The sequence below is a fragment of the Anguilla anguilla genome, chromosome 1 (genome assembly GCF_013347855.1).
Source record: "Anguilla anguilla isolate fAngAng1 chromosome 1, fAngAng1.pri, whole genome shotgun sequence".
Taxonomy (NCBI): Eukaryota; Metazoa; Chordata; class Actinopteri; order Anguilliformes; family Anguillidae; genus Anguilla; species Anguilla anguilla.
Window position 1 is genome coordinate 48,613,070 of NC_049201.1, and position 25,572 is coordinate 48,638,641.

The 25,572-nt window shown below is 50.7% G+C and overlaps 1 protein-coding gene across 4 annotated transcripts in view; it reads left to right on the forward strand.

The window, feature by feature from the left end:
• galnt1 (UDP-N-acetyl-alpha-D-galactosamine:polypeptide N-acetylgalactosaminyltransferase 1) overlaps positions 1 to 25,572 on the forward strand; it is a 179,397-nt gene that overhangs the window by 137,081 nt on the left and 16,744 nt on the right. For all 4 annotated transcript variants that reach the window (XM_035415704.1, XM_035415692.1, XM_035415686.1 and 1 more), the window contains 5 exons: positions 823 to 1,030; positions 8,178 to 8,348; positions 17,536 to 17,653; positions 19,050 to 19,230; positions 24,512 to 24,651. In XM_035415704.1, coding sequence (XP_035271595.1) covers positions 823 to 1,030; positions 8,178 to 8,348; positions 17,536 to 17,653; positions 19,050 to 19,230; positions 24,512 to 24,651 — 818 coding nt within the window. The remainder of the gene's footprint in view (positions 1 to 822; positions 1,031 to 8,177; positions 8,349 to 17,535; positions 17,654 to 19,049; positions 19,231 to 24,511; positions 24,652 to 25,572) is intronic.

Here is a 25,572-nt window from a genome sequence, read left to right on the forward strand (position 1 = left end):
ACAGTAACATTTTAGAAAGTGCAATTGCATTAAGTGCCCTTCAAATTCCACTTTTGCAGTACTGGCAGTTACCACACAGGGAGATTACCTAGAGATTGCATGTTATTTTGGAGTTCTTTGGTTTATGGAAATGCTGTATATATTCGCTTGAGTGGTGACAACCTCAGGCAAGAATTCAGACGGGTATCGGTGGGGAACAGAATATTCTGTTCCCCCAACCTTCCAGTGTCCACATTTCTACATGCTGTGGGCACCCCTATCTATGACCAATCCTTAATTCAGTCTCAGCAAGCCCAGGTTCAGGGTGTAGTCCCTCAAAGTGAGCAAACCCTCCCAAACTCCTGTTGAACCCTGAGTAGCCTTCCCGTTCATTCGGTTTTGGTTTGTTTAGTCCAGATATGTGCACTCCTTTGTACGTCCATACCCTTGCGTGAGTAACTCATTGAAGACATGAAAGTACATTCCTTCAAAATTTCTCGAGAATAAAAACACAAAAAATCAAGACTTCTTTCTGTTGTGCTCATCCATGCAAGACAGACGTAACAATGCCATAAGCCAGACATGCATACAGTATTTGATTAATAATCAGTTTTTACACGTGTATTCCACGCTAAATGCTGAATGGCTCTCGTTTGGAAAAGTGTACAGTAAGCAGGCTATTGGCCGACAGCCCAAACGAAACCTGTTTTTACACACATAACACTTAATGCTTGTTTGTTGTTCATAATGAGTTTGTTCCCTTTTCCATTGTAAACGTAGCCCAATGCTTGTTTGTAAAAATAACAAGCAGGCTAACGGGCCTCTCTTCCCCCCGTGTGGCAGACTTCCTGAAGAGGCCGCTGGAGCAGTACGTGCGCAAGCTGGAGGTGCCGGTGCGGGTGGTGCGGATGGAGCAGCGGTCGGGGCTGATCCGGGCGCGGCTCAAAGGCGCCTCGCTCTCCACGGGCCAGGTCATCACCTTCCTGGACGCGCACTGCGAGTGCACCGTGGGCTGGCTGGAGCCCCTGCTGGCCCGGATCAAGCTGGACAGGTACGCCGCGCCCTCGAGCGTTAGCCAAACCGCCCCGCGCATGGCGCACGCTCTGCTTTCACCTCGCGCGGGAAATGATGCGTCATTGATGGTTCTCAAGCATGAGCGTTGCACCTTGTCGAACCTGTGTTTTGTGGTTGTTCCAGTGACCTCGATATGCACTTTCGTACGTCGCTTTGGATAAAAGCGTCTTTAAATAAATGTAATGTAATGTATTTGAAGTTAGGTCCCAGTAGCGCTTGTCCTGGAGCGACCCAGCCCACCACCGACCTCAGACCCGGGAGTCAGCGGTTCCTTTTTGGCAGTGTTCAGCCTCGTCAGCCATTTTGGTTCTTGCGTGCTGCTGTAAAAGGAGGCACTTTAAATGCGGACTTCCAGTGGGTGACCAGCTCTGCCACACTGAATGAGCGGTTTGCTCTCTTTCCTCATTCGATTACTAAAGGCTGTGAGGAAGATGTAAGTGGTGTGGGTGGAGGTTGGCGTTAAGTAATACGGAGGGAGCTTGTTATCTCTACCCCTGTTGTTCTCCTTTCTTTTCTTTCTGTTGTCATACAGTGTTTCATCATCTCTCTCTCTCTCTCTCTGCTTTTCCGTCTGTACTTTACTCTCCCTCTCACTCACTGGAATTTCCCCTGTTTTTGTCCTATTACTGTCATTTCTGTACTTAATTTTTATTGAATTCATCTCCCTTTCTCACCACTTTATCTCTGTCCCCCCCTCCCCTCGTCTCTCAGGTGCTTTTGTGTAAGAATTACCCTTGCACCATAAGTCACTCTGCTCTCTTTATTCTCCCTTTCTCTCTCAATCCTCCTCCCTTTTTCTCTATCTCTTCTCCTTTCTGTCCTGTCCTTATTTCAGTTACTTTTCTTATTTCTTTTTTTATTTTCAGTCTCTTTCAATTATTTCAAACCCACTGTCTCTTTCTCCATCTCTCAAATCATCTCATTCTCTCTCTCTCCCCCGCTCTCCTGCTCTCTCTCTCCCTCTGTCCTGCTTTCCTTCTCTCTCTCTCTCACATGCTCTCTCTCTCTCTCTCTCCCCCTCTCTCTCTCCTGCTCTCTCTCTCCCCCCCTCTCTCCTGCTCTCTCTCTCTCTCTCTTTCTCACATGCTCTCTCTCTCTCTCTCCCCCCCCCCCCCCCCGCCCCTCTCATGCTGAGAGTGATGGGAGCCCATGGGAAATCCTGCAGTGTGTCAGCGGAGCGTTGTGTCCAAGCCCTGGTATCCTGTTTCAGGCCGAGCCCACCAATCCGCCGGCTCCTCTTTCTCTGTTTTCCTATCCTATCAGGAGAGGGTCGCGCGGGAATGCCTTGACCCCACCATCATTAGTCTCCCCTAACCAAAACACGCCCCACACCGCAGCTGTCACCACGGCCCGCGCCGTGGGGCGGGGGGAAGGGTGGGGGGGGGGGGGGTTGTGCTGTCCGCAGGGTCAGTCCGTGAGAAATGACTGCAATCTGCACTGACATTTCCTTTTTTTCCTCTCCCATAAACCTCTGTAAAAGGCTTTCTCAGGCCTCGGGCTCGGCTTCAGACTCCGCTGCCCACAATGCACTGCATAATTCTCTCCACCCACCGGTATTGAGTAGCTTCCCTCATGGGCTGAATTACTGACATTCTGAGAGAGAGAGAGAGAGCGAGAGGGGAAGGGAGCGAGGGAGAGAAAGGGAGAGATTGCTTTTTTCATTAAATTACCCTGATATAGACACCGAGGCCTTACCTGTACATTTTGAATGCTAAATCCTGGACTACTGAAATGCACCATGGGAAGCCAATGCCCTGGCCAGAATACTTTTCGGCACAGTGTAGTAATTTATTATATATATATATATATATGCATATATGTATGTACATAGTTTTTTATATGTGATTTTGTCCTTTGTACCTTTTCAGCTATTTTTTTTTTACAGGAAAAGGGGATCAGAACACATGTTAATTTGTTAGCTTGCCTTCATGGCGACAACAATCAGCGATTTGCTCTCAATTCACACGCCATTTTGATTTAATTTCCGCTATTTGACAGTGCTGACTTTAGCTCTTAACAAGTCCACCGTTTGCACGCTACAACAGAAGGGCACGGCGTGTCACAGCTCCGCAGTAGTGTTGGCGTCGTTGACAGCGTAGGCAGATTTATAGACGTTGTTTTATTCGGAATGAAAGCCTTCAATGGAAAACTTTGTGCTCTAAGGTGCGCGGGAGGACTGGAAGGTGATTTATGTTTGCTGACGCTGACTGAAACGTGGCTACGGGCGAGCGTGCTCACGGACACCCAGGCTGCCGGTCGCCCGGGTTTCCAGGGCAGATGGTCCTTATCAAACGCTGAGAAGAGGCTTCAAACGCTTCGCCAGGGAGGGGGGGTGGGGCGTGCGGCGTGGGGCGTGGGAGGGGGGGGGGTGAGCTTGGGCAGGTTGAATATCTGATCCACCTTCACGCCCTGCTGGAAAAAGAGCTATTGACACAGACTAATGAAATAATGAAAAGTGCCTTTGAACTCAAAGCAGCTCTAAAGGCATCAGCAGGCTAAATGGAGAAGTTGAGACGGCGAGGACAATGCGTTCATCACCGTCTGTTTGTTTCACTGTGAATTTACCGGAAATTTCGCACCGGATGATTTTAAGTTAAAAAAAAAATCTTGTGATTTCAGGGACCACACGCTTGTTTTTTCTCTCATTTATCCTGATAGATGTTACCTCTGTAGACCAATATGTTATCTGGAGTTGTAATCCTCTGTAATATATTCTGCACATGATCATGCCTGAGATCATGCCTTCTCTACAGAGTGTTTGCCACCAGGTCCGTCAGCGGGGTTCTCAGCCGCAAGGTCGCTGGGTAAATCGCTCATACGTGTCCGCGGAAATTCAGCGCCTTTCGTCTTCTGTACGTTTCATCACGCCATCGCGTGGGGCGAGCCCAGCCCTGGCCGCGCCTCGTAAAGCACGCGGACGTCACAGCGCGCCTCTTCGCCAGCGCGAGGTGATTGGAAAGAGCGATTAATATTTGCGGCAGCGAGGGCCCCTCTTTAATTAGTTTCCAGCACCGAGCGCACCTCAGAAATTGCCATAGGAAGGTCGGTATGAGTCACGTCCCCTCCCACGGATTCGCTGTCTGTTTGGAGCTTATCGAGCGGTGATTTTCTTATATGCGGTGTTTCTTATTACAGTAGCGTGTTGAGTCAGTCGCGGGTATTCTGCTGTGAGAGTTAAGAAACCTCGGTGTTTGGACAGAGGAAAAAATAGACACGGGGAAATGAGTTGGAAATGAGTTATCTGCAGACATTAGGACAAGTCTGTGTGTGTGCGTGTGTGTGTGTGTGTGTGTGTGTGTGTGTGTGTGAATACTGATTGTACGGCTGCACTTTTGGCATCTTTTTTATTCTCAATCAATGTAAAAACAGAGATGGAGAAGCATCTGGTTATTGGAGGGATGCACTTGACGTGCACTAGAAATCAGACCAATCAGAAGCCAACTGGCAACTCCTGGGTTTAATTGACATGAGCTATGGAACGTGCCCCCTGATTCAGCATGGGCCTTAGCAACGCTCAGTAAAACACCAATGATTACTCTGCTGTCAGAGCACTGCCAGGATAGTGCTGGAGCTGTAGATGAGATGCATCACATTTCTGAAGTGAAGGATGGCCTCTGTATTTTTCAGCAGTCGTTTTTTTCTTTCTTTTTTTAAGAACATTTGGTGCTGAACACAGGGCTGAGCGTATTCAGTTCCCACCCCAATTTTAGTATGGCCAATCACATGCAGCCACATGCATTTCGTGAACCCCACTGCCAATTTGGGAGAGTGTAGACATCCACGGTTCTCCTTGGAAACGCATGGTGTCGCCAGGGGCTGCTTTTCCCACCTCAGCCCTTAGCTAAGCCTGCATAGAGCAGAGTCAGAGGAAGACCTTTCACATGCGGCTTTGACCGCGATCTGCGGGCATCTGATGGACCAGCAGGGGTCGCTAGGTAGCAGTGCACACGGAACCCTATCCGACTGAACCCTCCCATTCCGTGGGCAATCGCACGTTGCCCTGTGGAGCTACCGACCACAGTCACTGCTGGAACCTTCCGGATTCGATCGAAGGCCATGACGCTCATCCTCAGTGTGGTGCCTTAACTGGATGAGTCAACCAGCAAACCCCTCTTAGTCATTTTAATACTTCAGTCAATAACAGTAAATATTGTTGGAAATAATTTGTTTCAATTTATCTGTGTATTCAGTTAACGTGGTACGGGTGTATTTACTCCCATGATCCATCTTAGAAGTATACTCCTACTGAGGGGGAGAGCAGACAAAGAAATGGCCAGTGTTCATCATAATGTCTATTTCATCACAAGTCATATCACAGTTGCGATATCTAGCAAAATGATATCTGGCAATATGTATTGTTCATGCCGTGTTGAAGCCATATTACCAAACTGTATACAAACTGTACCAAAGCGTGTTTTTCTGAAAACTTTGCTGTTAAAAAGATGAGGAGAGATGGTTTTTGGGTTAGAGTCCATTTCTTCCTCTGGTTGCGTTTCATTAGCAGCGGGCACAGTAGGTGGGCGGGAGGAGGGCATTGGCAGCCCTAATCCTGTTTGGCTGCCAGCCTCCGAAACGCCATCAACGTCTGTGAGTCTCCCAGCCCAGGAGCCCAGGAATCAATAGCACTTTGTTTAGCCTCCAGGGTGGTTGTTCCTCCCCTCCTATTTATTTATTTTTATTGTTAATTACATTTTCGGCCATTTTGTCCTTCAGGCCCGTAGTGTGGAAGGCTGTCGTTAATTCGGTGCTTGTGGTGGACAGTGCACTTCCGCCCGGCCGGCTGGCTGTGCGCGGAATCCAAATGAAACCCCGCTGGTTTCTGTCTTTTTCGCTCCTGGGCGGGAGGTCTCAGTGCCGGCCAGGAGCTGAAAAGGGGGCCGTTTGCATTCATTCACTCTGCGGATGAGCATTCAGGTCTGGCCGCACACGTTCTTTCCTTCTTTCTTTTTCCTTCTTTACTTTTTTTTTTTGTTTTTGAAGGGCATGGAGTAATGGGTTTGGGAAGGCTGACTGCGGCATTTTAAGGTCGTGCGAAAGGACGCCTTTGCTTCGGTGGCAGCGGGAGCCGCTCCTGGTTTTGCGTGCGGGAGAGAGAGAGCGCCCGTGCCGCGACGCCTGGGCTCCGGCGCTCCTCGTCCGTCGCCGCGGCCCCCAGGCCGAGCCGGAGAGCTTTCCGGAACCGGCCGCGGTGATCGATGGTATTAGAGGACGCCCCGGGCTGCTGTGTGGAGGGAAATCAGCGGTTCACCTCGCGGTTATCATTTAACATGCACGGCTTAGCGCGCCGGCTAATTATTTTTTGCGCGTCTTCTGAGGTGAGGAGCGAAAGTCTACGGAGTCGATTGGAATTTCAGAATGGAGCCCTGAGGGAAGGTTGTCACAGACACCTGCCACTCATCCCACCAAAACGGGCCTTTTAATCAGTGAACAGTGAGTTAAAATGTCTGTTTTATGCATTAGGCTCTATTTCTCAGGAGACCTTGCCGTGTGGTCTGTTAACGAATACTGACCACACCAGTGCCGACTGACCAGCGGCCCCTCACATGATTGGCCAGAAGAGCGTCCCTCGGCGACGGTGTGTTGTCCCCGGCTGGTTGTACACCAGCAGCCCCTCTGGTGCTGTAGTGGGGCTGCAGCAGCTGTGCGTGGAGCTTGTGCGCTGTGAAGTGAACAGAGTGTGTGGCTGGCTACAGGAGCCCCAGAGAAGGTGTGTGCTTTCCACCTTCTCCAAGCCCAGGCTACAGTCGGTGAGGGGTTTGAAATGAGCCGTGTGAGTCCAGGCATACAGGGCTGATAGCCCCCCCTCAGCCTGTTTTTATCGACTCCTCCCTCCCTCACAGAACACTCTCTTTCTCTCTTGCCGTCTCCCCTTTCTCGCTTTCTCCCTCCCTCTCTCGCTCTCTTGCTCCCTTTCCCTCTCTCACTCTCATGCTCCCTTTCCCTCTTACCATCCTCTGTCTCTCTGTCTCCTCCTTCTCTCTGTCTCCTTCCCTCTATTGCTCTCTCTCTCTCTCTGGCTACCTTTCCCGCTTACTGCCCCCCCTTCTCTCTTTCTCCCTCTCTCTCTCTCACTCTCGCTCTCAATTCAAGTTAATGCATGTTTTACTGGCATGATATTCCCAAGCCTTAAAACATTGAACATATTAAAGCACAAAAGAGCACTAAAGATATCAGACATGGTATCTGTCTCGCTCTCGCTGTCCCTCGAGCCATCTCTCTCTCTCTCTCTCTCTATTGCCTCTCATTTTCTCTCACTCGGTGCCTCTCTCTCTCTCTATCTCGTCTCATTGCCTCTCTCTCGCTCGCTCTGAGGGCTGACTCTAGCCGATGTCGATCTCCGTGGCGTCCGTCGCACCTGCGCGCAGCCGATGACTCAGCGCCGCCGTTCCTAGAAAGCTCGAGGTCAGCTGTGGAGAGCGGGTCTGCGCCGCGGATACCTGGGAACAAACGGCGTCCTCGCCGCTCGGCGCTAAGGCCGCCGCGGCGCCCGAGCTAATGCCCGTGAGCGCTCGACGCAGGCGGGCCTCTCTCTTCAAATCGCCCGATCGCTTAGGTGGATTTCATGCGAAGGAACGCCGCGTCTGTCGGGTCACCGCGGCAGGGCCGGGCTTCGAGCGCGGCTAGCTGAGCTGAATTCCACCCTGCTGGCTCTGACTCGTTCGAACCGTCCGCCTCTTTCCCAAACAGCCCCCGTAAATACGCACAGCTACGATGCTCACCCAGTGTTTGACCCAGGATTCATTTAGAGGGGGCCAAGGGCACGGCCTAGGTCAAACACTGCTTTCCTGCGGATTTATTAATGCTATTACCTGCTAATTACTGCTGGTGCCTGTCTGTTGCTGCTATAGGAATGCTCTCTGTGTGTGCAAACGATGTTGGGGACTACAGAAGTCCCAGTGTACAGCCGTTTGAGCAATTTTTGATGAACTAAAAGTGGATTTGGCTCAAGCGTGGACACGCTGCTCTCCTTTAGGGGTGTAGTTTCCAGAAGGATGAAGACATTCGGGTGTACATGTAGACGTTAGCGCCAGATGCCTGGCTCGGCAGGAACCTCAGAGCAGGAGATTGATTGTCCGGGTTGGGCTTCTCATCTCCTGTCTCCTGCGCGTGTTCTTCCCCCGCAGGCGGACGGTGGTGTGCCCCATCATCGACGTGATCAGCGACGACACCTTCGAGTACATGGCCGGCTCCGACATGACCTACGGGGGGTTCAACTGGAAGCTGAACTTCCGCTGGTACCCCGTCCCGCAGAGGGAGATGGACCGGAGGAAAGGCGACCGCACGCTTCCTGTCAGGTGAGCCGGCGAGCCCCGCCCAGTCGGAGCTGCAGCTGTTTGGGCCCCTGCTGAGGAGGACCCCTCATATCACAGTCCCTCTGCAGGGTTAGATCTACTCTTTATTATTTCTGTGGGAACAGTTGACGCACAGCATCCTGTACACATGAAAAAGTGTTGGAAGGAGCCAAAACTATGCATACAATACAATGTAAGATGGGCAGTAGTGATGCAATGTAAATACAACGCACTGTGGACTGTTGCGAAATGTCTCACTGATATGAGATAAGATGCTGTAAATGATGAATGCCAAAGGGTTCATTTCCCCCAGCCATTTAAGAGATACAGTGAGGGGGTACGGCAAAAGATTATAGACAGGCAGAGAGGAATGATGGAAGGAAGGAGGGAAAGGGGTGGGAGCTGAGGGACGAAAGCAAAGGGCGCTCTGTTTCTGTCCCGCAGCTTCGCAGTCTCGTTTCGTTATGTATGTTCCGCACCCCCGTTAAGTCAGCCTTCGGGGCGCAAAGCCAGCCGTCCCGCAGAAGCCGCGAGCCGTCGGTTTCAGCTTCGGCCCACGTCCGCGCTAGCGCTGCGTCCTGCCTTCCGCCAGCGCGCGAATGTCTGGCATAACCCCGCCCACTCGCGCAGTCTGGTATTTCCTGGTGTTTCGCAGCGTCTGTTCGGCTGGTCCCGAGCCCGCGCGCGGTCCGTTTGAGTCTGAGGCCTCTGAGGACTGCGTCTCGTTATCGCACTGCTTTCACTCTGAAGCCCTTCCCGTGTAGCTCTCTCTCTCTCTCTCAGCTCTCTCTCTCAGCTCTCTCCCCCTCTCTCTCTCTCTCTCTCTCTCTCAGCTCTCTCTCTGTCGCAGGGCTCCCTGTGGTACGCTGCTCTTGCAAGCGATCTTGCTTCAGTCGGTTTTACATCCATCCCCAAATCTTGAGCTGTGGAGAAAAGAAGAAGTACTGGCATTCCGCGGGGAGATAGAACAGTCCCCTCTGCGTAGTTTGATCCTTGGCAGAGGATTTGGGAAGCAGTTTTACTAAATTGCGTTACATTTGTTTAGCTGACACAACATCCACAGCACTTCATTTATCCAGAGCGACTTGCAATGCACAATACTAATGACTAATATTAATTACTGATAATTACCAATGCTAATTACGCAAATCAACGCTAAATGAAAGAGGACACGGAGAACTCGGTAATATGACTCGGGTTCATTTGCTTTTTCGCTTTTTAGATTCAAATCTGAAACTGACCTGTATTTGCTAGAATAATAAACAGAAGTTAGCTTTTTTTCCACTACAAGCAGTTGGGTGCAGCCATTTTGGAACAAGCTCGGTTTGTCTTGGCTGCTCAATCTAGTCCTATTACTGTACTAGAGCGCTGACTTTCAGTGAGCTCAACGATGAATCATAAGAAAAAACAAAAAAGCTGGCTGGCTGCTCAGAAATGGCAGTCCACCTGTGGTTCGAAACACAAATCCTGTTCACCGATGACCCGCTCCTCCACGTGGTCTGTCTTTGTAATAAAGTGGTCCCTGTAGTCCCATCGCCGCTGTCCCATTTCAGAGCACACAGCCAGTTGCAGACTCGTCAGAGGCAGTTTCTGAATATAATTTTTTTTTTGTTTGCTTGTTTTGTTCAGTAATACTCATTTGAACATCCTTGGGCAAAAAAGGACCCTCCTTGGGTTCTTCATTTTGTTTTTTCTCATGATTCATCGCTGAGCTCATTGAAAGTCAGCGCTCTAGTACAGTAATAGGAAAAGCTTGAGCAGCCAAGACAAACCAACCTAGTCATGTCACAACCGAGCCTGTTCCAATATAGCTGCACCCTTGTGTTAGTAGTGGCAAAAAAGCAAACTTCAGTTTATTTTTCTAGCAAATATGGGTTATTTTTCCAATTGAACGCAGGGTTATATCTTATCAAAGGAGAGAAGCAAATGAACCGGAGTCATATTGCTAAGTGCTTCATGTCTCATTTCAGTTTTAAATGAATGGGTCTCTGTGTGCCTTTAAAACATGGCTACCTATCATTAGGCAACACTTTTACCGTCAAACATCAAAGCTCATGATTAAAGGGGACATAGTGCAGCTCTGTGAAAAGAATACAACCCAGGAAGGATGCATGGTTGAACGTACAGTACCAAGCATTTTTAATTTAGCCCGGTGCTGTGAAGGCAGTCCCAGATTCACTAGACTCACCAAATACTGAGCTCTTTGTTCTTAACATTAGAAGGTCTGTCTCCCTTAAAAATGACTTGCCAAATTGACACCTCTTATGAATATTAATGAAGGGGCGCGGTCAAGCACAACACTGTGGCATTGGGAGGTCTGTTACTGTAATATAGCACCGGATACATCTGTTAGCACCCAGAACCTGCTGTAGTTATGAAGAGAGCATACAAGCAACTTCCTCATCTTCAATTCATAGGAGGGTAGCATGTAGAATCAGTGGGGCTGATGACTACAGTGTGTTCAGCTTAACATTTTCCCTTGGATTCATTTCTGAAGGAAAAAGATGAGCACATACTCAGATTCAGCTTGAATGTGTAGCTATAAACTACAAAAATATGAAATACAAATCTTGCATCAGTACAGCAGCTCTGCTAAGAAATTGTTGTGTTGTTCCAGGAGGTATTGTATTTATTTCATTTAAAATTTGAAATGCAGTCTTAATTAAATATAGATTCCCATTTAATGACAGCTGCATGGCAAAGTACCCTTGATTTGGCTGGAGATATAGTATCTGTGCATCTGGGTTATTTCGCAAATCTGCCTTAACAATGATTAATCGGTAAAGTGATATAATATCTGATCGGTGCGTTGTTTAGCTATTCAAATTAAATTTTCCCAGTGCTTGAATTGAATGTTTGTTATTTACCGGGGGATGTGATGGGAATAAATGCATAAGCTTTAGTCAGATTCTGTTAGTTTCTGGCAGTGGAGAGGTTTGGGGGGGGAGGTTTGGGAGGAGGGAGAGTTAGGGAATGGGGAGGAGAAAGTTTTCTTCCAGTGAATGAATTGGCCTGAGTCCTTCCTGGAGAATCTGCACCCCTGGCTGTAGAGCTCAGCGGACACCCCAGAGGTGTTTGTGCGATGTCATAACTTGCATGCACATTAAACAGCAGCCCCCAGAGGCTGTGAATCCCCCCCCCACATTTGAGCTGTCCATCACTTCTCTGCGTCCTGTTTCTTGCCCTGCTCTCTCTCCCTCTCTCTGAATGCAGCGCTTAGTCCTCTGTAATCCATCTTCAGTGAAGATTAAAACTGCGCGATGCAAACGGGCGGCAGTTCGCTGCTCGCCCGCCTGGCCCGCATGTGCACACCTCAGGGGGCTGGGGAGAGAGCGAGAGAGGCTGAGGAGAGAAAGAGAGAGAGAGTGAGTGAGAGAGCGACAGAGGCCGAGAGAGTGAGCGAGGGAGAGAGCGACAGAGGCCGAGAGCAGGGAGAGAGAGAGAGGGAGAGAGCGACAGAGGCCGAGAGCAGAGGGAGAGAGAGAGAGAGAGGGAGAGAGCGACAGAGGCCGAGAGAGAGGGAGAGAGCGACAGAGGCCGAGAGCACAGAGAGAGAGAGGGAGAGAGCGACAGAGGCCGAGAGCAGAGAGAGAGAGAGAGAGAGGGAGAGAGCGACAGAGGCCGAGAGCAGAGAGAGAGAGAGAGGGAGAGAGCGACAGAGGCCGAGAGCAGAGGGAGAGAGGGTTGAAAGGAAATGGAGTCAAGAGGGCGAGAGAGGGAAGACAAGACGAAGAGACAGATGGAGAGGCCGTGGGCAAAAGAGGAAGGAAGGAAGGAGTGGGGAAAGGGTAGATGACAGCTGGAGGACACTCAGCGCAGCTCTAGCTAATCACAGGGAGAGGGGGGAGGGAGATCTGGAAGCAAAGAGTTAGGGGGCGGGGCTACAGCACAGAGCCCTCCCCCAGCTCCGCCCTGCTATGGAGTTAGCCCCGAGCCACACTGGAAGGCCTTTTTCAGCGCGGACCTCCTGAATATGAAATGAGGAGGCTCGCTTTACCTCTTCACAGGCGCTGAGCTGAGAGGCTCTCTTATTTCCACCAAACGGACAGAAAGGGATCCTTTTCCCTCCAAAGCAGCTCGGTTGCGCAAATCAGTATTTCCGGAAATCAATGGAAGATTTCCATTTCCTCAAGTATGTGTGCTGGCAGGTTTTATTTTGGATGCGCTGGATGTTTTGCTAATTGTTTCCATGGCTCTTTTAGTTCTGTCTCAGGAGAACCAGCAGTTTTCTGTCCAAGTGTGTGGGATTTAATATGCCCGTTTAGACAGAGCGTAGCTTTATGACTGTCCTTGTTTAAAATCTCTAGAATCTGTCTGTTGTTTTTTTTTAATTTAAATTCTTAGTCTGTTACCTCCCCCCCACACACACATACATGCACACACACACACACACACACACACACACATTCGCTGAGATCAACCACACACTTTCCCCTTAGTAACAGCCGCACGCTAGGCGTTTGGTAGCATGCGTGACGCTAGCTGCGCTGCGGCTCTTCCTGAGCGCTCCTGTAAAGGGAGGCCCAGCGCGCCCCGCCCTCCTGAAACAGAGTCAGGCCTCGTCGCATTAGTCACCTTTCCTCTGCAGATGGCGCTTCTGGCAGCGTTTCCCGCCGCTCTCTGGTCCCGCTCAGATAGTATTCCTGAGAAAAACAAACATATCAAAAGGTCCCAGTGTTGTACTTTATCAATGCTGTAAAATGAGTAATGTTTTAATCAACCATGCCAGTTAACTTTTCAACCCACAGGTCACCTATAGGTTCCGAGGTATATGAATACTGTTATATCGGAGCATTCATTCTCGATTGTCAGGTAGTTTGCTTCCCCAGTATTTTTGTGGAACCAGATCTGTTAAGAAAAATGTTTTTTGTTCTTTACTACAATGAAAGTAGAGAGTGAACAGCAATACTAATTACAGTAATAATTCATTGTATTTATATAGACCTTTTCTCGCACTCAAAGCACTTTACAATGATGAGAAACTCAACTACCACCAATGTGTAGCACCCACCTGGGTGATGCACGGCAGCCATTTTGCACCAGAATTCTCACCACACGTAATCTGAGGTGAAGGGAGGGAGGGTTTTTAGCCAATTAAGTCAGGGGATGATTTGGGAAGGTTAGGAATTTATACAGGACACCGGGGAACCCCCTACTCTTTGCGAGGGTTGTTCTAGGTCTAACATCTCACCGGAAAGACTACATCTCCTGCGGCACAGCGTCCCCATCATTGCACTGGGGAATTTAGCATTATTTTATCAGAAGGTAGATCACCCCCACTGGCCCAGTAACTCACATTCCAGCAGCAACCTAGTTGTTCCCAGAGGTCTCCTATCCAAGTACAAATCAAGCCCACACTTGCTTAGATTCAGCCGTTTGGCAGGAGCAGGATGCATGGTGGTATAGCTGCTGGCACATGGCTCCAAGTGCGCACAGATTACACCGGTTGGTCCTTCTCTCCTCACTCAGCCCAGAGGCCTTTGTGCTAACCTCCGGTTGCCCTTATAGGTCTATTATGCCTGGACAAAGAAAGAGCGGCGTTCTGAAAGCAAGTATGCATCAAGCATAACATTAGATGGTCTGTCTCCCTTAAAAATTACTTGCCAATTTGACACCTCTTATGAATATTAATGAAGGGGCGTGGTCAAGCACAACACTGTGGCATTGGGAGGTCTGTTACTGTAATATAGCACCGGATACATCTGTTAGCACCCAGAACCTGCTGTAGTTATGAAGAGAGCATACAGTCATGTTGCCTAGCCAGTCGTGTTGCCTAGTTGCGCTGGGTCCGTAATGGATTAAAGCACGGTAATGTAAGGCTGCGTCATCGCCTGTCTGTCAGTCTTTCCGTGACCCCCCCAGCAGAGGCCACAGAGGACGGCACTGTTCTTAGTCATTCGAGGTCACATGACAGTCTCTGGGAAATAACTCCGTACCCCGACACGCTCTTCATCCAGTAAAGGTTGGGCAGACCACAAAAAATGGCCCCAAAAAAAAACAGCCAGTGAGACTGCCAAACCAAGCCCCACAACGTGCCATAAAACTCAAAGATTGACTGTGAAGATAAGAAAGAACTATTTGACAGCAGCGATATTAAATAACATGCTTTCTGACCGTGTCCGCCGGTTCAAGATGAGCTTTTTATGACTTAAGGCCTGCTGGCCTTGGCTTTATGAGTCACTATTAGCCCGCCTTTCTGGTCAGTAATAGAATGTCTCTCGGAAGCCTGTGACATTCTGAGAACAGATCCATAATCCGCCGCGCCGACAGCTGCTTAAGTATTTGTAACTTTGGGATGTTTTTCCTCCGGCGCTGGGCATTGTAGTTCCTGACCCTGTTCTCCATGGCTAACGGCTCAGGCTTATAAATAACGCGGTGTAGAAAAACACAACAGCGGCAGCAGGGCAAATGGGAAAACAAGGCCCGAAATAGGACGCCGAAGAAGGGATAGATGTGAAAAACAGGAAAGTACGGGAATGGAAGAAAACACGTCCTGTGCTCCAGGGCGGCAGCAGGGGGAAAGGGGACGTGCGCAATATTTTTGCGAGAAAAGAGGGAGATGTGTTAGCGGCGCAGAAGATAGCATCTCCTGGTCCCTGACAGCAGCAAACAAGGCGCCCAGCGCTGTCGCTCTCTTATCTCTCTCTCACTTTTTTCGTCTCGGAGAGGAAGGCCTTTCGCTTGCGTAAGTGGCGGCGGTCCTCGCGGGACGCCTTCGCTGTGTCAGAGCGGGCGTGGGGCAGCCCGGCTGACGAGGGGGGCCGGGGTAGGGGAGGGAGCTTTCGGGAGAAAAGACGCCGCTTGTGCAATCGCGGCAAAGGTCTTCTCAGAGTCGCGACACTCTTAGATGAACTTTTTGTTTGTTTGCTGGTTTTGAAGAGTGCTGGCAGGACGGGAGAATGGGGGTTTGCCAGAGCTGTGTGAGTTTAGGATGTTATTGCCCTGGCTGTTCCCCCCCACCCTTATGGGTAGGCCTGGCTTTGTGTACACCGGTGGGGCCTGTGTCCCTGCCACCTCTGCCAGGAACCAGTTCCAGAGAGGAAGCAGTTCTCCGACTGCGTGCGTCTGAGAGGGACGGCAACCGACTGCACATGTGCAGACCCCCTCCCCCCCCCCCCCTCCCTGTTCGCTGTGTCAAACGCTTTTGAGCTATTTCAGTATGTGACAGCTCCTCATATCCGCCTCCGGAATAATCCCCGCGCGGGACCTGCGTTGTGGAAACGCTGACGCGGGAGAGTGCGGCGCCGGGGTCAGAGGTCACAGGGAGGGCCTTGCATCGATCCACGCGGGCGCTTGCGTGGCCCGGCTGTGGCTGAGTGCCGGCGATCCATCATTAAAATGGATTCATGTCTTTTTTTTGTACTTTTACTGATGTAATTAATAAAGTCTGAGTTTATGTCCTTGTCAGCTCTTAACTGCCCGCAGATAAATCTGTGCCAGGAGCATCCAGTGATCTGCTAGTCATTAGAACCGCATCCATAAATGATCATAAAAATGCTTGAAGCATTTATGGACACTGCTGAATATGCATAGTGTTATATTAACCGTGTGTGTGTCCCTGCCCCGGAGAACTGTTTGCTTGGCAGGAGAGCGGGGTCACGCTGATTTAAATCGTACTGTTTGGCTATGGAGAGTAAAGCCCTTTTGAACAGTTTGCACTCGTTCCAGTCGGCTTGAAGTAGTTACACTCATTTTTGGTCCCCCTGAATCCTCTCTCTCTCGTGTCGATCCGTCACTTGTCCCCGTTCATACCGCTCTCTCATCAGTCACTGTTCAGTCTCAGTCCAGTCACGTTTGGCAGCTGTCATCTGCAGGGAAAGGTGTAACGCGATCAGAAGATGGAGAAACACGAGCCCAGACGCAGTTTATTAAACTGGGTGGGGCTGTAATGAGAGGCGCGTTGAAGGAACACAACACGCTCCACCTCGTTCTGCATCACCGTCAGTCTGAGATATCGGTGCGGTGCCAAGCCACACTCCCACAGCAAAGCTGGGCACTTTGTTTGGACCTACAGTGCATAAAGGAGCTCAGGGACAGTGGAGGTGGCTTGTTCCCCTCACATATACTGTACACACACACATACACACAAACACACAAACACACGCGCACACACACACACAAACAAGAAAAAGCTCACACACACACATGCTCATTCAATTTAGCCCTCCAGGCACATGATTTTGAATCAGCCACACACTTTCCCCTTAGTAACACCCACGCACTTGCCCCTTAGTAACAGCCGCACGCTAGGCGTTTGGTAGCATGCGTGACGCTAGCTGCGCTGCGGCTCTTCCTGAGCCCTCCTGTAAAGGGAGACCCAGCGCGCCCCGCCCTCCTGAAACAGAGTCAGGCCTCGTCGCATTAGTCACCTTTCCTCTGCAGATGGCGCTTCTGGCAGCGTTTCCCGCCGCTCTCTGGTCCCGCTCAGATAGTATTCCTGAGAAAAACAAACACGCGCTCTCCAAAATATTCTTGGCGTACGGTTCGCTCCCCTGGGTTCCTCTCTTCCATCCTGCAGCTTCGCATCTTATCCACGAGCAGAAATGAATTGTAATGACAGAAAGGGAGGTCCGATACATGACGAGAACCCCAGACCGTGGCCCCCCCATCAGCCAATCAGCATCATTCCCATCACAGAGCTGCTCCAATTAAGACGCGGCAGTTCGGGCCCCCTCGCCTTCTTAATTAAGGAGGACCCAGCGGACTCCATGGCAGCCATTACCGGCCTGGTGTATTAGCAGGGGGATGAGTGTGGCTCCTCTGCACATTGCTGTGTGAGTCATGGAGTGGCCTGGTACATTTAGGAGATGTGGGCGCGGCAGGGTTTTGGGTTTTGATTGCTTAGCCTAACTGAAGGAGTTCCCCAAGTGTTGGCTGTCGGCTAAATGGCCAACTAAACACCTCTGTTTTGCTGGCTAATTTAGATCACTGAGCAATCACTGAATTCCTCTAAACGGAAGGGGAAAAAGGCTACCTCGGCTAATGACTGAACACTGTGGTGAACATGTTGTTAGTCTGCATAATCCATTCAAGGTGCTTGATTTTTTTTTTCCTTTAACCCATAAGAATGATGTAATCAGAATAATTTGTCTCTCCACTGCCAGCGCCCCTCGCTGGCTACTTTTCTCATCTGGCTGGCCACCCAAACATTTCGGGAACCTCCTGCTGACTGGTTTGTGTCTCCTGTCAGGACTCCCACCATGGCCGGCGGGCTCTTCTCCATCGACCGGGACTACTTCCAGGAGATCGGCACCTACGACGCCGGCATGGACATCTGGGGAGGGGAGAACCTGGAGATCTCCTTCAGGGTACGGCTCAGACTTTTCTCTCCTCTCCTTTCCTCCCCTGTACCATTTTACTCCCATTTGCCTTTTCTTCATAAACGGTGGAATATAATTCAGTCCAGACTGCAGGCCATTTTTTCCCCCTCCTTCTGGAATGCGCCCTGAACAGGTTCATTATCTAGTCGAGCCCTACTGAAGCAATGCAGGGAAAATTAGAGAGATTTACTATGTCTTTCCCTCCTGCCCTTTAAGCTCGTGTTTCTACCTATGGTCTCATCCATTGGGGTCAGGGGTCAGGGGTCAGAGTGACGGAAAGCCATGTCCATCATCAGCCTCCTTCCAGCTCCGACTCAAAAGCACCGGCAGAAAGTAACATTGCCTTCCCATTGCGGGGTCCAATTAGATAGCTCATGAAAAGCCCCGCCCTGAGGAAAAAAAAGCCCCACAGGAGCAGAGCCCCACTCTAGACCCTCCTGGGCCACTCTATGATCTCATCTCCCCATGCCCTCCTGGCCACTCCACTCTCCTGTATGTTAAATGCCAACCCGCCCCCACACCCTCTCTGCCCCCCCTCCCGCCCCCCGCCCGCACACACACAAGCGCTCTGCGGCTCCCCGTGTCAGCGCAGCCGATGAATAAATCATCTCCCACTTACTCCCCGCCCCGCCCCGCCCCGGCGGCTCCTCCACGCGCGCCGTGCGCGAGGTCGCCCCGGTCCCTCCCGCGGTCTCTCCCGCGCCCTCCCCGTCGCCCGGGTGGGAGGAGCGGCGCTCGTGGACTCGAGGAGCCGTTGGGAAATCTCTTAACCGCGTGCCCGGCCGTCTCCCCGGGGCCTCAGCTCCGGCTCCTCCCCTCCGCGCTGAGACGGGCGTACGGAGGGTTGAGCCGCGCTCCGTATGCACGGGCATGCCTTATGAACCGCGCCGTGTGTGTGCGCTGGGGAGGCATGCGCCTGCATCACTTCAGAGCATTGTGGAGGGGGAGGTCATTCGAGACGCGTAGGTCACTGAGATTGACAAAGTGGTGCAGTGACAAAGTGTATGTATGTGCTTCTCATTGTATCTCTTGTCTGGCCCTTTCACTGTTGTTGTGTAGGAGTGTGTTTCGGAAGGCAGGATGCATTTGTGTGTGTGTGTGTGTGTGTGTGTGTGTACATACATGTTTGTATGTTTTTGTGCGTATGTATGATTGTGTGCTAGTGTGTTTGTATGACAATGTGTGAGAATGTATATGAGTGTGATCCTCCACCCTCTCACTGTTTAGACCTCTCTCTCTCTACCTCTTTTCCCTCTCTCTCTCTCTCTCTCTCTCTCTCTCTCTCTCTCTACCTCTCTCTCTCTCTCTCTCTCTCTCTCTCTCTCTACCTCTTTCCCCTCTCTCTCTCTCTCTCTCTCTCTCCCTCACACCTCCCTGGGTGCAGATCTGGCAGTGCGGAGGGACCCTGGAGATCGTCACCTGCTCCCACGTGGGTCACGTGTTCCGGAAGGCCACGCCCTACACCTTCCCCGGGGGCACGGGCCAGATCATCAACAAGAACAACCGCCGGCTGGCCGAGGTCTGGATGGACGAGTTCAAGAACTTCTTCTACATCATCAGCCCTGGTGAGTCCGCCCCCCGAGAGGGGCGGAGCCTCCTTCACATGGTCTTCTGTCTGCCTTCAGCGGCCAATGGTGGGACACCACCATGAACGCAACAGAGCCACACAAATCTGTGAAATTAAATGAGCTTACTGCTATTAAGTGTAAAGACAAAACATGTTTACATCCTTAATAAATTTCATATTTCATGCTAATTTCGGCACTCAATTAAAAATTTACCTTACAGGCATAACGTGGGGTGCAACACCATCAATAATAATAATAATCATCATCATAATATAGTAATACAATAAAGAAATGTAAAAGTTTAAGGACAATTACTGTACTAATTACTGTGATGAGAATAATATAAGCATCTTTTCAGTTCAACATGCTGCTGTAGAACTCTAGCCCATATATTATAAATAAATCTAAATATCTTTTCTTCATAATGTGGTATGCATCAGAAGTTACAGGAAGTGCATAAAATATTCAGATGCAGCGCCACAGCGTGTATTAAAATACCTCAGCTGGGCGGGGGGGGGGGGGGGGTGTTTTCTTTTCTCTCCCTGCTTCTTTCCCTTCCTCTTTTGAAATGTCAGAGCTGTCCCATCACTCAGCATTACAGCAGGCACCGTGGACACCCCCGATCCCTCTGCCCTGCCCCTCTCCTGACAGGGGGGGGACCTTCGTACGTTTAGAACCAGGGCCCAGCACGTCTTTGGGGCGCTTTTAACACCCCCGCTTTGCCCAGACTGCATTCACGAGGGCAGCGCCCGCACCCCGTCCGTCCGTCCGCCATTTTCTATAAATGGGACGCCTCGATTTAGAATTCCAGGAGCTTCTGCCCGCGAGGGAAGTATTGACTCAGAGCGCGGTGCCGAGGATAATGGATATTAATATCTCTGCCAATAGCGCTTAGCGTAACCCTGAGCACAAACAGCCCGCGGCCCGCCAGGGGAATGGCTAATGCGCGGGACCGCTGGAGCCACCGCGTGCCCGAGGCGGTGATTCACCGTCCAGCGCCTGCTCATGACCCCCCCCGCCCCCCCCTTCCCTCCTCCCAGAACGGTTAAGGGCAGCTGAACTTTATTTATCTCGCACTTTTAAGGTAGTGCTCTCAAAAGTGCTGTGCAGGGCCAATGCAGCAGAGAGAATGCCATAAAGACAGGGGAAAAGTAGTAAAAGGAGGAAGAACAAAAACCTTAACAAGCAGGTAATGTTAGATATCACACAGGGGCATTTTATTTTTCTCCCTTCTCACCTGACCTTGTTCAAACTATAAACTAGAAGAGAGTAAATCACCATCTTCTGTACACTGCGCACAGAGCCCAGCCTGGTGCTTTTAAATCAGCTTGATGAAAGCCTACAGATGGAAGTGTTTGGCTTAGGAGGGGTTCCTGACTCTCTTACTGGTTAGATGGGGTGTCCTTAGAAGGCCTGGGACCGAGTTTAGGGCTCGTAACAATCCTCCCCCTTCAGCTTACCTCTTAAAAATACAAAATAAAAGTAACACAAAAGGCAGGCACAGAACAGAGCAAGGCAGTATTGCATAGTCAGTACTATGCCAGCTTTTGTATTTGTACTTGTATTTGGGTTAATTCACAGGGTGCTTGTTTCATTTTTCTAGTAAGCTCGAGCGGAGACAGTGCCATAATGGGAGGAGGATGTCGTGGGATTTTGTTTCCGTGTCCGGTACGAGCCGTCTATTAGCTCTGTGACAGGCGGATGTTGCCGTGGTGACCTTAGCGAGCGGAGAGGGTCGCCGGGCGACGGCGGCTGCCCGGGCCGGTAGACTGATAGTAATTTCATGGTACAGAGCTTCTATTAACCTTGCCTGCTCACAGGAGTCACTGCAGAGACTGGGTTTCACTGCCCCCCCCCCCCCACTGAATTCTTTATTCCCCTCCACCCCACAGCACCGCTTACTGCCTCTGCGCTTGCTTTTACATCATTCTCTTACGTTGTGCTTTATCCACAGTGTAAATCGGAGGTGCAGTTCCTCTGTGCACTTTCTTGATTTTGTATAGTTTTTCCAGGGTTTTTTGGGTTTGTAGTTCACCCTGCCCACGTACGTCTCCGGGGTATTAAAGTGCTGGATTTTGCCCTGTCCGCCCCATGTTTTGGGGGGGGGGTTTAAGTACTTGAGTTGACAGAGCGCAGTTTAATTCACCCAGAGCGGGCGGGAGATGACAGCAGTCTATGCGGCTGACTCAGCTCTGCTAGTGTGCAGTGCGATGGGGACAGTGGGCTGGTGTCACTCACTGCTAAACACAAAACAAAATGGCAGGTGCTCCTTTTGGATCCTCGCTAAATTGCCCAGAAATTATTGATAAATATTGATCCATAAAAAAATTTAAAAACAACTTTTGGTATAAAATAAAGTTGTAAACTTTATTTGCCTTTTTCAGAAAACCGCTGATTGCTTGTCAGCTCTGTTTCTTTCAGAAACGATATACAACAGCAGCTAGCTGAAACTCAAGCATATGACAGCATTGTGAATGGATCTGTGGCAATGGTACAATGGAAAGGTCATTGCTTTGTTTCACATTAAGTATAAGATCATATTTCTCTAGCAAATGTTGGCTACAAGCTGTCAGACTGGTTAGTCAGTTTACAGTTTTTTTCTCCTACTACTCAAAATTATTTTTCTGTAGATAAATTGGTTACTTGTTTACAGCAGTATTCCAGGTAATTTTGCAATTGGAGTGAAGTTATAGGCTATTCAATCTGAATTCAGAAACCTGACTGAACAGAACTGGACGTAATGAACCAATCAACAGCACAATTGCTGTGGTTGGTTCCGATGAGTAAGACTCCTCCCCTTCTCAGGTGGAAGAAGCCTCTCTCTCCCAGCATTACATCTTAACAGTGTGGCACCATTAGCAAAGGTCTCCTACATGACCCTCTTTATGTCTTTAAGTCATTAAGAGCCTTTTATTATCGGTCCTCACACATTAAACTCGGTGGTGTGCACAGAAGCTCAGTTTAAAACTTGTGACTGATGCGATGAGTCACGATCCCATGTCTCCATATGCCGCCCCTCTCCCTTCGGATGAGAGCGAGTTAATGTCTCGAATCGCATTCGCAAACCGCTAACTTTTCGGGAGGCCTCTCCTCTCACACTTACGATTTAAGGAGAGGCGAGGTTTCGCTCCTCGTCAGGATTAATTATCGGGTCCCTCGGGGCGAGAAGCCGCGCGCACGCGAAAGTATTTACTGAGGCTAAACGCGCCGCCGGCTCGCCAGCCTTCCCAATTAGCTCCCCGAGAGGGCCTGCTGGGTGAGCTACGCCCCTCGCCCGGCGGGGGCCCATCGACGCGTTTTTCGGGGGATGGGCGGGGGGCCCACGTGCCCGCGTGCGTTCGTGCGTGGGTGTGCGGTGTACGCGCGTCTGTGTGCGGGCAGGCGTGTGCGTGTGTACGCTTGCGCGTATGTGACAGTGAAATTGGCCGTGGTGAAACATATTTCTGCGTGCAGTGTCGCCGCCGGGCGGTCGAGCGGTCCGGGCCGTGTGCGCAGGGCTAGTCTGGCCGCAGATGGGACCTTGCGAAAGGCAGCAGGCCTGAGAGCACACTGGGTACGGGAGGTTCCGGCCGCTGCGTTTTCATTACTGTCGGGCCCAGTCGTGCGTGGAAACCTGTTTGCTTTTTGGGGCCGGTCAGAATTGTCTCCAGAATCGATCGACAACCCACCCGTGTCCAAGGCAAGTGGTGCTGAGGGAATATAATTGGTCTTGTCTATATTTTGTGGTTGAATAATGCAGTCTTTAATACACTAATGCATAAGGGTTTTTTGACAGCTTTATCCTAAGCTGCCCAGAGGTACTGAACTCTGTTTACTCTAAAATTCGGTCTCTGCCACCAAGCATTTCGTCACTAGCAACTCTAGCAGCTGAAAAGATTAAAAAGTTGTAGAATTGTTCTATAGTTATTCTAGAATTCTTCTTTTCAGCACCTTTGTCTGAAACCAGAATATCAGCTTGATTGCCAGTTGTGGTGTTGGTTGATTTATTCTTTATTATTTTGATGGGAAATGCAGTCTTATTTGATACTTTTGTCTTCTTTTTTGGTTGTTAATATAGGCAGGTAATGTAGTCTTTATAGGGTGGTTGGGAAAGGCAGTCTGTCATGCTGCTGAGTAATGTAGTCTTTATTGGGTGGCTGGGTAATGCAGGATTTATTTTGCAGCTGGGCAGTGTAAAGATGCTGTGTAATGCAATTTTTATTGTGCAGCTGTCTAATGTCTTTGTGGGCAGTTAATGTTGTTTGGTACTGTGGTCTTTATTGGGTGGTTGGGAAACGTAGTCTTTTGAGTAGCTGCTAACTGTAGTCCTCATTAGATGGCTTGGTAATGTAGCCTTTATGGTCTAGCTGGGTGTTGTAGTTCGGAAACCTCTAAGTGTGTGGTCCACCACCCTGGGCTGCCAAAGCCTCCCCTGGCCACAGAGGCACAGAAGGCCTGGGGCCTGTTGTCAGAGCCTGACAGGGCAGCGGGCGTTAGCCCTGTTGGAATCCCCTTCACAAGAGCCCAGGGAGGGAGGAGTCATCCAGGCACCCGGAAGCTTGGCACTGGCGGCCAGCCTCTCGTCAGACGTCTGTGTCAGCAGTGGGGGAGGTGTGGGGGCACACCACCACCCTATAAAAACACCCAAACACCCGTTCAGCCGTTTCACGGGCACACTTCCCCCATCGTCTCCCTCCTAATCCGCCCGTCTCCCCTGCGATGGCAGCCGTAAGAGAGCGGCCTCGTCCCGGCCGGAGCGGGTGCTGTCCCGCGGCGGCGGTATCGATCAGCCGCGGTGCCGTGCTGCCGATGCTATCGGCCCCAGCCGCGTTTGCTTTGCAGGCTCACCGAGAGGCCGCATCCTATTGGTCATCCTGGAGGATGGGGGGGGGATTCGCACTCCCCCCTCGATGTGCGCCTCACGCGTGGCTGCTGGGTGCAGGTCTGTGCCGCTAGCGCACCCCTGTTTGTTTTCGCGGGTCTTCGCGTGTCGTTTTAGGAAGCGTAGTGAAACAATGAGCGTGACGGGTCAAAGTGATACCAACCCAGCGACCGCGTGGTCGAGGCGTTCCAGCAGCGCAAGCCAAGGAAAACAGCCCAGCGAACGAAGGAAAAGCGCCACCGTGCTTCTACCTGCCCAGACGTATTCTTCATTATTACCGCCTGTTGCTTCTCTTTACCTCATCTCATGCCCAAGTGCAGTTTCTCAAAAATCTCGCCCGCAGCCCTTTTTGTGATTGCCTCCCTGTGTTCTGTTACCATGGTTTCTGGTTTCTAAGAGGGCTCTCTTGTGTGGCAGGCGTGACCAAGGTGGACTACGGGGACATCGCGACTCGGACCGCCCTGAGACAGAAGCTGCAGTGCAAACCCTTCTCCTGGTACCTGGAGAACGTCTACCCGGACTCCCAGATCCCCCGCCATTACTACTCCCTGGGAGAGGTGAATTATTATTATTATTATTATTATTATAATTATTATTATTATTATTATTATTATTAGTAGTAGTAGTATTGTTGTTCTTATAATTATTATTATTATTATTAGTAGTAGTAGTAGTATTATTTAGCTTTTTTTCTGTTTCTGTAGTGTTCCATAGTTCCACAGTGACATTCAGAAGTTTGGAAATTACTGCAATTTAAATATTTTGAACGTTGAATACTTGTGTGCGGTTGTCATGGAAACGACATTTCAATCAAGCAGCTGTGACGTCCTGGGAGCGAATACCTCCGAAAGCCTCTCTCGCATTTCCCCGCCCCGTGTCACCCCCCCCTCCCCCCCACCCCCTCCCCCATCAAAAAGCCCCTCGATGCGAAGGGCTGAAGAGCACACGGAACGAGCCGCAGATGGCTCTCCAGATGAGTCATGACACTCGCCGTCCGCCAGATGTTTCTGGAGCGACGGGGCGCCCACCTGAATAACGATGTGAAACCCGCCGCTGCTCTTCGTGGAGGCGCTGGCCTCGGCGCCGTGCGGGGAACGGAGAGGCCCCCGCCAGCGAATGCGCCCTTGATTAAACGCAGAGCGTCCAGGAAGCGCTCCAGCGTTCACCGAGCGGAGAAACACAGAAACGCACCGGCCCGCTTCGCTGGGAACTTGGCACGCGCTTCGCTTCGTCCCTCGTATTTTATCGCCGAAGACGCGGCTTTGGAGCGATAGCGGCGTCGAGCTCGCACGCCACTCTCAGATGGCGGCTCGCGCCCACGGCCCGCACCAGACCGGCTTACATGCGTCACCGACGTGGCGCTAGGATCAGAGAGCGGGCTGTGTGAAATGGCGGCTCGCTCCAGCGGTGCGCGCGAACGCGCCGTCGTCAGGGGGGCGTTTGGGGTCAGAATGCGCGGCGCTTCCCTGCTCCCTGTA